The 12,926-nt window shown below is 34.8% G+C and overlaps 1 protein-coding gene across 1 annotated transcript in view; it reads left to right on the top strand.

The window, feature by feature from the left end:
* The window catches only part of USH2A (usherin), a 391,434-nt gene that overhangs the window by 72,814 nt on the left and 305,694 nt on the right, over positions 1 to 12,926 (top strand). Inside the window, exons 12-13 of the mRNA XM_048935557.1 lie at positions 3,378 to 3,573; positions 6,897 to 7,538. Coding sequence (XP_048791514.1) covers positions 3,378 to 3,573; positions 6,897 to 7,538 — 838 coding nt within the window. The remainder of the gene's footprint in view (positions 1 to 3,377; positions 3,574 to 6,896; positions 7,539 to 12,926) is intronic.

The raw sequence follows: 12,926 nt of genomic DNA, 5'->3' as shown, positions 1-12,926 counted from the left end.
TGAGGTTGGTTTCAATATTTAATAGTATAATTTAATAGTAATAATTTCATATTGAATTCATCTAGAACTCTTAACTTTTTGTAGTAAATTTTCAACATATCAGGTTTTCTTACATCTTTTCCTTCTGACATTTCATTTTGAAAACAATCCAGGAAACTGTTCCTAATGTTACAGCCCTTCCATTGTAAACAACTCTGAAATGCTTTTTTTGCCTTCCCTGTTGTGCGTGCATCTTCCCTGAAAGCTACACAGAATCATGGAAAAATTACTTGGTCACCTGCTCCAGCTCCAAGTAGGGTTATTGTCAACACAGAGTCCAGCCAGTCATGCTTCTGCATGAATCTTGGGTACTTCTGGGCCGTCTGCTACTGATGTTGCCCTTTGTTTATATAGAAAATTTCTGATGTTCAGTCTGAATCTGATCATTATTATTACAATGTCCTTTATTCTTTACTGACTTCTACTGACATTTAAAAAATACTTTTTTGCTTTTGTACCTTAACAATATTGCTCATTAGAAGCTGTGGGTTTTTTTTCCTTTTTCATTTCTTCTTTTGTTTTTAAAATTTTATGATTATCTTCTTAGTTAATTTTCTTGTTGTGATTTGAATTGCTCTTTTGGAAAGATTTGCTTCTGCTTCTAATACTTTCCTCAACGTGGTAGATTTTTGAATCATTTTTAAGTCTTTCTCGATAAGGATTATGTGTTTATACTGAGTGATAGCAAAAGTACCTGTATATGTTGCTTGCAAGTGTATAATCTGAGGATGCTGTGATTGCTAACAAAATGATTCTTTTATAGTTGCTTAGTAAATTACAGTATTTTTTCATTTAGTTGCTCAGAGTAAATTCAGAGTTGCTTTTCACTTGAAAGTTCTCTGATGGCTCAGATTAGTGGTCTCTAAAAATAAATTACACTTCTAGATCAAATCTGAAAAAAAAATAGCTTGAAAATCCTTGTTGCTGCTTTTCTTTCAACTGTAGTGGCTTCTCTTAACTCTCCATTTTTGTATCTGCTGCTTTTTTGCCTTTTGCTTAGGAAATACCATTTTCTTGCCTTTTTAGTCTATTCCTCTTACTGGAAAATGCTACTGATATAGCAGTGTACATCTACCACAAAAGCATTTTGAAGAGGTTTTATTGGACTACAGTATCCTTTTATGAGGATGGGATTAGCAACACGTGCTTCTCTATAGCATTCATTCAGTGTTTTCTGCATTGAAACTTTCCAATTAGATATTGAATTACTCTATTTTATCTTTTGTTAATAAAGCTAAGAACTTAATTGTATACTGGAGGGTGTGATTAAACCATTTATTTCAAATGGAAATTCTGAGTAGATTTGCCCCTAGCACCACAAAACTCTTCTGCTTCAACTTGCCTGACTGATAGTTTTAAAATAAAAACAGCAGTTTAACTAGGTTTTGGTCTGGTATCATTTAAATGACTTCATAAAAGAAAAAAAAGAAATTGCACCTAAGTAATTTATGGTAGCTTCTTTTTTTTTCCTAGTCTGATACAGATACAATCCCAATATGCTTAACTATGATGATGTACTATGCTGTACTAACTGCTAAATTCCAAAAATCCAAAAAAGAGAAGCGGAAAAGTCCTGCTCCAGCCCTGATACAGCCCACAGAATACAAAGCTGAAATGAGGCTTATAGAATTTCTAGAATGGAGGGTTTCTTTTAAACAGAGGTCAAGAAACTCTGGAACTCACCTGCAGAATGGGATTTCCCAGACTTTGTCACTGTCCTGCAGATGGCTGTATCTAACCCTATACAGCTACATGTTCTTGTGCAGGCAGCTGCAAAACTGCAAATATGTCTGTCTTGCTGGTGTTGCAAATTGGAAACAGGCAAGGTAGAGTGGAATATGTAATTTATGTGTCATGATGTTTTTGGAGTGCTTTATTCTTAAAAGCTTGAATTCAGTTGAACATGTCACGTTGAGTTAGTTACCCATGACCAAAAACCCTTTTGTAAAGAACTTTCGGCTTTATGTTTTTATTGAGAACAGTGTGACATCCTTAGGCAAGCGATGATGTACACAATTTATACATAGCATGTAAACTATCAATGAAGAAATCTGGGGGACTGCTTGGGTCTTTAGTTGATCAAGAATTCTCTCTAACCTGTGAAAGTTTTCTCAGCCTTGAATACTGTGGTGTTGTACCAGGGATTACAGATGTGAATGGCTGACGTTTAATTTCTGTCACAGTGTGACAAAAGAATGGCAGAATTCCCTTCTGTTTCAAAAAAAAAAAAAAAAGGTTTTATTTCTTTATTTTTATATTAATTTAAAACAAATGAAATGAAGGAAGAAAAGTATTCCTTCTCAACTTTAGTCCATTCTTTCTCCTAGGGAGCGCTCAACACTGTATCTTCTGTTCTCTTTTCAGTTTTGCATTGAGATCTGAAAATTCTCTCATTTTTTAATGGCTTTTTGATTTACTGTTTTTATTATTATTTTTTTTTAATGTTTCTTGGATATGGATTTTACATAATTTTGCCTAAACTCATACTTCTTTGTTGGTTTGACTCCCTGCTATCATCTGTGTGTTGTCCGGAGCCTTCTTTTCCCTGTTTCTCTGCCATTTCCCTTTCCTTGTGGGAAGTTTTTCCATCATATTGGAAAGCGATAAGTGTAGCAATTGTTTTTTTAGGTTTTCAGAGTTTTGAAATTAGTTTTTAGATTCCCTTAAGTTTTGCAGTTTACAGCTCAGGCATAACAAAGAATGGCTTAGAGCCTTCCAAGTAGTAGTTCTGTCCGTTTAGGGAGCAGGAAAGGACCATCCCAGCACTGAAATAGAATACTAGGATCCCAGATGAACCTAGAAAACAGAGAGAGGGTTTCAAGTACTGAGCCATTAGGTCACATCCTTTTGCCAAAGAGGAATTTATATTTGATGAATAATTAGAGAAGAATCTGTTGTTTTCTTTATTCTCAATTAGCTACCATTTTCACTTAAATAAGAAGATAATGATAAATTAATATCTTTGCCTTTTAACGTAATACAACATTGTGTAGTAACTGATTTACAAAACTGCTTTGATTTCAATAGAAGTCATCATTTACACAAAACTTCTTTGTATTTAGTCTTTCAAGTCCAGGTGTTAAATAGTGCTGCACTGTTTACTCAATTCCTTTTTTCCTTCTGTTTAACTCTAGTTAAAAAGGAATGATTACATTGATTCTCTTTTTTTTTTTTCCCCCCCTCAAAACAATTTAAAGTATGTGTTACACAGGCTTATTTTTTTCTGTTCCATTTAAAGTTTTCTCCTCCCGGACTTATACTCCCATTCTTGTTGCTAATGAGTGTGTCATCTAAAAATAGATATGTTCATCATTCTATGATATTTTGTATCTTTCTAGATTGGAGGCCAGTGTAATTGTAAGAGACATGTGTCTGGCAGACAATGCAATCAGTGCCAGGAAGGATTCTACAATCTACAACAGTCAAACCCTGATGGCTGCAGTCCTTGTAACTGTAATACCTCTGGGACAGTCAATGGAGATATTACCTGTCACCAAAATTCAGGCCAGTGCAAGTGCAAAGCAAATGTTATTGGTATGTGTAATGCAAGAGTTTGGAGCCATTTTTTTTGTTATCTCTGGAAGTAAAAAACTCTTGATTTCTAAATGAAAAGTGCAGTAAACTTCTTTGCTGAAGGCAGATTTTAAGAATGAATAAAATTAACTGTTGGAAAATTATTAATTTAATTCTATGAAACTACAGCTTGAAGTTCGGTTTAATCAACCCTTTAGAAGTTTTTTTTATGGTGTAGTTGCATTACCTTACATAGCTCCATATTAATAAGGCACAGAAATAATGTAATTTGCTTACTGCATAGATGTTTCTTTTAGGAAATTAACACTTTTTCAAAATGTTTTATACTTAATGAGTTCTAAGCAAATAATTTCCAGGCTAGTTTTCTTAATATAGCAAAATAAATGGATTTTTTTTCTGAAAATATCCTGTGCTACAGGGTCCTTTGTGATAAATCTATCCATTTTTTTCTATTATATTTCTTTGAACTGTTCCTATGAAATGCAAAATAAGTCAACATAATTCCACAGATCATGTACATAGCTAGGGTTAGTTATCAAGGGCCACATAATTTTAATTTTGTAATTCAATGCCAAGCTGATTATAATAAACTGCTACCTTCTGTGTTATTTATCATTTTTTTTACAAGACGTGCTTTTTTGTTTGTTACTCCCACAGGTATTTTTCAGAAATTAGATTTGATTATAGCAATTTATTACTTCCAGCATATTTGAGGGGAGCCACAGCCACATAAGGACAAAATTTATCAAGTGCCCAAAATACACAGTATATATAATACACTTTGAAATGTTGATGTATGGGAATATTATGCAAGGAGAATTTCCTGATAAAGTGAGCCTTGCATGGTAACTGTATATGTCTCAGGCTATACATGTCTCAAGAAAAAAAAAAGAACTCTTTTCCTTCTTTGTTATTAGAGCAATTAGTAATGTATTCTTTCAATAATTAACCTTGGTTGTAGATTGTTTTAAAAATATTCAAGTTTCTATCCATTTACTATTCACTGCTTCATAAAAAGTGACTTATTTGTAAAATTGTGAACATGTCTTTGTCTCCCTTTATTCTCATTGTGGCTGGAATTTCTAAAAGGAAATACAAAATAACAGCAAATAACAGAAATAAACAAGCATAAGTCCAAACAATTTCTATCCTCTTTCTGTGGATATCATAGCTATGTTTTCTATATGATAAAGAGGATGCTAAGAGTCAAAAATAACATTTGTGACGTCTTCTGTGCATTGTGCAGCCATTCTGTACATTACATATACATAAATATGTATAAATAATATAATATATATAATGTAGGTCACAATGTTCTTAATTATACTTTCTTTGCATACATTTTGTTTAGTATAGGTCTTCCTCTGTGTCTCTGAAAACCTTTTTCTTAACTCAGTGCAAGTTCAGTGTATGAGACATTATGTATTTCATTGACTGCATGTTTAAAATATTTTCTTTCTTTAGTGGAAACAATATTTACTTCTATTTCCATTAAAATACAGTGCAGAAAAAATGCGTACCACTCTGCTTTCTGCAAATTTATCTATTGAGATAGGAGGCTTTTGGTACAAACATTTAACTGTTAACAGGATAAAAACCTAATTCTTTCTGGACCGATTCTCTCTTTTTGTTTTCCATATCAACTGTAAATAGCCTTGTAGTATAGGCACATGTGCAGTAAACTTTAACAAAGAAAGCTTCCCTCTTTGGGTTTGTAAATTGTTTTTTAGAGCAATCAGTCTATTGCCCTTTTATCTATTTAAATAAACACGATAACAGAAAAATGCAACTATGTATGATGGTGTTATGAAACATGAACTGTTAGAGTTAACACAAATGTTAAATCTTACTAATGATTCTATCACCAGTAAAATACATTAGCACCAATAATTTTATTAAAGTAGGTCATTCATCTAGAATAAAAAGGTAGAAGAATGTGAATTAAATGCCAAGCGTGCTAACTCCCCTGTACTTGTTAACATTGAATGTGATGCCCTGTAGGCCTTCCTCAGTATCGTTAGGAATAGATTACCTGTCAGGAATATGTATGGCATATTCAAATAAGCACTGCACATATTTTTAAAACTGATATGATATGAATCCATGTAGACCAATTTTAATAGTTCAAAATGAGTCATAATTCTTGTTAACAATACAGTTATTTTTAAAATTTGCAGCAATAGTGGTCCTTTTTTATTTTCCTTATTGAAATTAAATGATATGCCTTAGGTGAGTCATTCATCACTGCTAAAGGAACTTGCCTTCTGTTGGAGTTTTTGAGTTTTTATCCATATGTAGAATGTATTTCCTACCATATTTTATTTTTATTTTTATGTAGGTATAATATACTGAATGCATGTTTGTATTTTTTTTTTTTATTTTTAAGTAATAATATTTTGCTGGAAGATAGTATTTTTTTTTCTGAAGCAGAAATTAAGTGATGGCTTCACAGTGAAAGATTTTCCCACTGCAAGGGAAAATACATAACTGAATTTGCATTTTTCATATAATAATCTAGTTTGCTTTCTTGTAATGTACATTTTATAAACTAAAATACAAATGCTATCCCTTGGGGCAGAGATAAAGCAAGCAATGACTTTGAAAACAGAGCTAATAAAACCACAGGATGAAGTGTGAAGAAAACAGTTTAGATTTGAACGTACTATTGGAGTTAACTAAATCATACATTTGGATAAAAATATTTCATTTTGGATTATGGAAAACATTTCCTGCTTTCAGTAAAATTTTTCAGCCAACTTTCAGCTAACAATAAAAACCAACATGAACGTAATCATTGATCAAACCAAAGTACAGTATTAAGTCATCGTAATTAGTGCTGTGTTTTATTTAAATATATTTAATGTCTTCAATGTAGTATGTAAATCTATTATCAGAACTGATTGAGAACCCTGTGTAATTTCTTGATATTGCATTTCCACATAATAGGGAGAATGGTTCATGTAAGCATTTCTCATGCAAGAGGTATTCTTCCTGGGAACAGAAGTGTTTTTGTTTTTTTTTGTCTTAGAAATGCTACAGAGAATCTCTTGTAGAAGTATCTTAAATTGTATTGAGAAGCCAACAGAAATGCATTACTTCTGGAACAAATTGGAAAAATAAACAGGTTTTGGAGATACCAGTGCACTTCAATTGATTTGTGCAGCCCTTTTGTTCTTGTTAATTATGCTGGCAAAGTGAAGAATATTAATCCTGCTTGTTTTTTCCAGGTGTAGAGTACTCATAGGATTTTTGAATTTAAATGTATGTCTTTTCAGCATATATATATATATTTAATTATTAACACTTTTTTTTTCTCTTTCCAGGTCCTAGGTGTGATAGTTGCAATTTTGGATTTAAAGCTCTCAGATATTCTAATGAAGATGGATGTGAGCCTTGTTGGTGCAACAGCCATGGCTCGGTGAACCAGTTCTGCAATCCTCTCACTGGGCAGTGCAATTGTAAAGAACAAGTAAAAGGACTTCTCTGTGACACCTGCATGGACAACTTTTATGGGCTGGATGTAACTGGCTGTAAGGCTTGTGAATGTAACATTGCAGGGTCTTTTTCTGGAACTGTGTGTGATGCAAGGACAGGGCAATGTGTATGCAAACCGAATATTGGAGGAAGACAATGCAACGAATGCCTAGATGGCTACCACAGAATACAAGTAAATCATTCCTTTGTTTGTCTGCCATGTGATTGTGATAAGGCAGGTACAGTAAATGGCTCTCTGCTTTGTGACAAATCAACAGGACAGTGTCCTTGCAAAGCTGGTGTAATTGGCCTTCAGTGCAATCAGTGCATGCTTCACACATACAACCTCAGCATGAGAAACCTCCTTGGTTGCCAGCGTTGTGACTGTGATGCTAAGGGCACATTAGCAGGAACAGTTTGTGACCATGTTTCTGGACAGTGTGTTTGCCTGCCTCATCGTCAGGGGAGAAGGTGCAATGAGTGTAAACCAGGTAAGGAAATTGGAAGAAAATCTATCTGATGTAGGCAGTTTATTTGTCACATACTGTCATAGTTCCGGCAAAGTATTAGTGTCCTGATTGATATTAAATACTTTGTTGCTAGGGATTGTATAATTTGTTATTACTGTAGTTTAAATATGTCCAAGATATATTGTTCTTACAGATATTCAAAATCTATCCAATTCTTTATGATCTATTCACTAAAGAAGTCAGTGTAAGAGGTAAATTTGCATAGTTTAATGACCAGCAACTATCTTCATTTAAAAAAAAAAAAAAAAAAAAGGGAGAGAAAGGCAGAGCGCAAGCTCTTCACAAAAGGTACTTTGTGCATAAAGCTGAGCATGGCAGAGAGGACCTCCAGGATACAGGTATGGAAATGTTTGGTTGAGCTCAGATGATGCTGGCAAACCATATGTATGGGAAAGGTTGAGTCATGGCCTGAACCGCTGATTGATCACCTGAGGCAGTCACTGAGTCAGTCCTGAGCACAGGTGAAAGCAATTCAGCTGTGTGACTGGAACGGGTGGAGCCTTGCTGCACTTCTCCTAGACTCCATTTAAGGGCTGATTGCTAATGGGGATCATTCTCTTTCTGGAGATTCCTCCTTTTGGAGTTTCCTACTGTGAGCCTTGGACATGGGTGAGCGTTTCATTTTTGATTGTCTCTTTCCGCCGTGATGATCTTTCTAACTATAAACCTGTCATAACCATGCCACTCTTCTAACTTTGCATTTGTTAGTTGTACACCGTAGAATCACAGAATGGCTTGACCACCCACTTCCAACTCCCTACTATGGGCAGAGCTGCCACTCACCAGAGCAGGCTGCCGAGGGCCTCATCCAACCTGGTGTTGAATGCCTTCAGGAATGGGGCATCTACAACCTCTCTGGGCAGCTGTGCCAGGGCCTCACCACACTCTAAGTAAATCTTCTGAAATCTAGTTTAAATCCCTTCTCTTTCAGTTTGAAATAATTCCCTCTTGTCCTATCGCTATCAAACCACATAAAAAGTTAATCTGCCACTGCTTGTAAGATCACTTTAAGTGTTGGAAGGATGTAATTAAGTCTCCCCGGAGCCTTCTCTTGTACAGCCCAGCTCCCTCAATCTTTCTTTGTAGGAGAGGTGCTCCAGCCCTCTAGCAATCTTCGTTGCCTCCTTGACCTGCTCCAACAGCTCCATGTCTTTGTTGTGCTAGCAACTCAGACTTGGATACAGTACTCCAGATGAGGTCTCAAGAGGGCAAAGTGAGGCAGAGGAGGAAAATCATCTCCCTCTCCCTGTTTGGCCATCCCTCTTCTGATGCAAACCAGGATACCATTGGCCTTCTGGGCTACAATTGCACATTGTTAGCTCTCTTAAGCTTTTCATCCACCGGAAATGCATACCTGAAGCAAATACGATTCCCTGCCTTGCTCTGTTGAGGATGTGCTAGTTCTGCAAGGAATGCTTGCAGTTTCTCCCTGCGAGTAGCTGATGCTGCAGTATCAGTTCAAGGTTTCATACTGTATTACTGTAAATGGAGTCCAAATGTTTATTATATGTGGGTAGCTCTGCAGTTACAACTTAATGTTTTTGTTTTAAATAGTAGCTGGGTAAAGTAAAACTATGGGTAATATTAACTACATGCAATAATATTAAACAGATTTAGTTCATGTTAAATACATATGCAATTTATTAAAACAGCAGGTCACATTAAAAGGTTCGTTATAGCTCCATTGGTTTTAATATGCCATTCAATAATTTGAACAGAGGTTAAAAAAGCTGCTTAACCTCCATTAAGTATTTTCGGAAATATTTTAATTTAAAGTATTTTAGGTACATATACTAATAAATAAGGCACTGTTCTGTTTTTCTTAGTTCCTCCTCTAGAGCTATTTGACCTACTAACCCTCTACAGCAACCACTTAATCAGAGATCAGCAGAGGAGTGATGTCAAGGCTTCCTGAGTCAGTGACCGCCCTCGTCCTTGAAAAAGAAAGACCAGGGTTTATGCAGAGCTAAATGGTTTAGAGAGGTTTAATTGACAGTATGAACAGACTGGTTTGTGGAAAATCCTGCATGGCACTCAAAGGAATACTTCTACAACAGCTCTTTTTTTTAAAAAAAAAAAAAAAAAAACTTGCTGTAAGAGCCATATTTAAAGTAGCTAGGAAGCACGTGTAAGTGTATATGTGCTGAACATTGAGCTTTCTTATTTAGGTGGAAGTTTAGGTCCTTAACACTGCTACTTTTATTGTAGCGCAGTTGACTGTGGTATTTTCACTAGCATTTAGATGTTGGTCTTAGTCTGAGCTGATTTAGTGATTTATTGCATATAGATTTTATATAAATTCTTTGTTTATGTATTCCAAGTGAACTATACATAAGGCAGGATTGACTGTGTCTGGGAAGTTGTGACATAGTGGTGAATTGTTTACTGCTGGCAGCTAGCTAGAAGCAAGTAGATGGAAAAAAAATAAAATAAAACAAACAGAACAGGAATTTGTAGAAATTCAGACTATCCTAGCAGGTCATTCTTAGCAGGTCTTGGTAAATCAGAACTGAAAACAAGATAAAATGCAACAACAAAGAGTAAAATGTAGTAGTGGAAAAGTATAACTAAATAGGAGAGATGAATCATTTTGGACAAGGTTGTACATCATAGGAGTATGAAGTCTTGAAAAGATGACTGTAAACTCCCAGTTTGAGTAAAACTCAAAACTTTTGTGAAGAACTTGCAGTAGCCTTCTATTATGTAAATTGCATATATGTATCTACTTGGAGAAAATTATTTATTATTATATTATTAGGTATGGTAAATTCTTCTGTTTATAGTACTAGTATTCAGTTGTAGAAGTATGGAAGAATGTAATTGGCTTCTTGTACACTGAAAAGTTCCTTGGATTTGCCTTAGGACAAAGATAAGAAAATGCACTCCGAACATATAGAGAGTATAGTTAAAAGCACACCAGTAATTAGTGAAAACTTGCATCCATCCCTAAAGCATGCTGAGGATTTCTTAGGCTGTTGGAGCATTTCAACATTGAGTTTTTTAGTAGAATATAGTTTGTCTTTTTTTAAATCACTCATGTACTTATATCTCTTGTACAGTTAATCTTATTTGAAGTAACTTCCTGATTATATCTCATCTTCTGTATATCTCAAGAAAATTTAAGAAGTTTCCAGAAGTTACTAAAATCTTAATGCAAGAAGTGTTGCCATCAGAGACAAATTGAAAGCAAATATAACTTCAGGAAATTATTTGAGAAATTCCACTTTTGCAAAACTGTTTTCAAAGCATTCAGAAAGGTACAGCATCTGTTTTGTTGTATCCATGACCTGCTGTCTTGCATTGTATTCTGACAGACGTAATATTCTTGGCAGATTTCTGTGCACTTGCATATATGTTTCAACTAGTATTTAAAAAGACAGCAAAAATTGATTCTAACAGGGAATTGAACAACAAAAATGCAGTTTTACCTTATCTTGCATTTTGAGATGTCCAAGGTTGCAGTAGTAGAAACTTGATCTTTCTAATCCCAAATAGGAGTGAATGGTTTGTCCCTGCCTTATTCCACAGCTGTGGCTCCATGCTAACTAGGATTTGTTCCATACAAATCCTGTCTAACACAAATCACAGATCTTGAATCTGTGTTGTATAGAATAATGAAGCTTTCTGTACAAACTGCCTCTCTTGGCCAGCGAACATGAAGTGATCAAGTTGTCAGTGTTGCTAATTACATTTTGAAGCACAGACTGTAGTTAAGAAATGAGTGCTACTGCTGTTGTTGATAAGCATGTAAATGTGCTAAGTAATTTTTCAGGTGTTTCTTTTTCATGAGATATACAGTGGGGGAAGTAATATGACTATGATTAAAAAAGGAAGAAGAATACTTTGCTGTGACTTTCATTCTTCCTTTTGAAGAGTGTTTGATTGACAAATGTGATCAGTTACGGTTGAATTGGAAAAAAATCTGACAAAGAATAAGCATAATACTAGCTATATACTTAGATCTTGTAGAGATTTGCAGTGGCTGTCTTAAAATTGGAAATTGGCTCTTTTATACAACAGTGGATCCTTCATAAAGCAACTTTTATGAGCCCTTCTAACCTTGCTGTAAATTAAGATTGCATTAAGTTGTTTCTTACTCCTTCCTGTCAAATTATAGGAGGTGGAAGTAAATAATAATAGTTATGACAACCGGTATTAATTTGTTATCCTCTCTTATCTTTTCCTATACATTAATTGTGGTAATTAATTTACCTATAAATATTTTGAGAGGTAGACTAACTCATGTTTTCCCACCCCTCACTTTTACTTTAAAAATCGATTACTAATTGCTACTTTCAAATTTTTAATCTATCAGGATACATGGTTAAACTTTCAGAGCATCTGTGGAAGATTATCATAATAAAAATATCATACCAAATCATTTACTCTACAGTGGTATGGCTATTATGACATTAGGGTAGAAATTAGAGCTAGGCTGTTTAATGCTAGAATATAGATTCTTTGCTGTTTTTTTTTTCTGCTGTGACAATAGCAACATACATTATACTGATCAGTCCTGCTCAGATGAAATTAATTTCCATAGTAGATGTGGCTTACTTATTTAGTACGATCTTTACTTAGGCATTAATTTTATGCAAAATTTCTCATAGACAAAAATCTGTTTCAGCTCATGTACTTATCATTTACTACAGCTGTAAACTGGGTTCTGAAGAAGTACTTTGACCTTCTGCTGGAGTCCAGGCTTAACTTGTTTCCTATCTTCCTGTTACGTTCTCTGAGTGGAGTAGTTCATTGTGCTCAAGAGTGACATTGCTGGGAAATGGTCTTTCCTTATTTATGCACAGGATGAATACTATACTGTGCAGACAACTGCAGTATGAGATAATACATGCTGCCTCACTAATAACTTCAAGCTATTCAGTCTCTGTGGTGGCTCACTTCGGGGCCTCTCTGGAATAAAGTGCCAACAGCATGGTTTTTTTATGATGTGGATGTATGTTAACTGGAGACTGATATCACTTCAGTGTCCACTTGAGATTTATCTCACTGAGGATCAGAGGCTAAACTTGAACAAAGATTTGAGCAGTAAAATTCTAATGTTTTCAATTTGTTTAGTTCTTCTACTATTTGGATATGAGCTCACAGTGCAACACCACCGTGAAGTCAGAGAATACCACCCTAGGGGTGTATATATGAAGCAATCTCATGTAAGAGGAAAATAAATAATAAGGCCATTGGCAATACGAGATTTTACAATACAATTTTGGGCCCCTTGTTATAAAACAAGGCATCAGAAAGTTATTGGACAGTGAAAAAGATTCAATAACTGAGAATATGACTGTGGAGAAACTGAGTGAACTTGATCTGTAGATGGGGAAAGTGTCTGAG

The sequence above is a fragment of the Lagopus muta genome, chromosome 2 (assembly GCF_023343835.1).
Source record: "Lagopus muta isolate bLagMut1 chromosome 2, bLagMut1 primary, whole genome shotgun sequence".
NCBI classification, from domain to species: Eukaryota; Metazoa; Chordata; class Aves; order Galliformes; family Phasianidae; genus Lagopus; species Lagopus muta.
The sequence above is the reverse complement of the archived record's forward strand: the minus strand, read 5'-3'. Positions and strand labels throughout refer to the sequence as shown.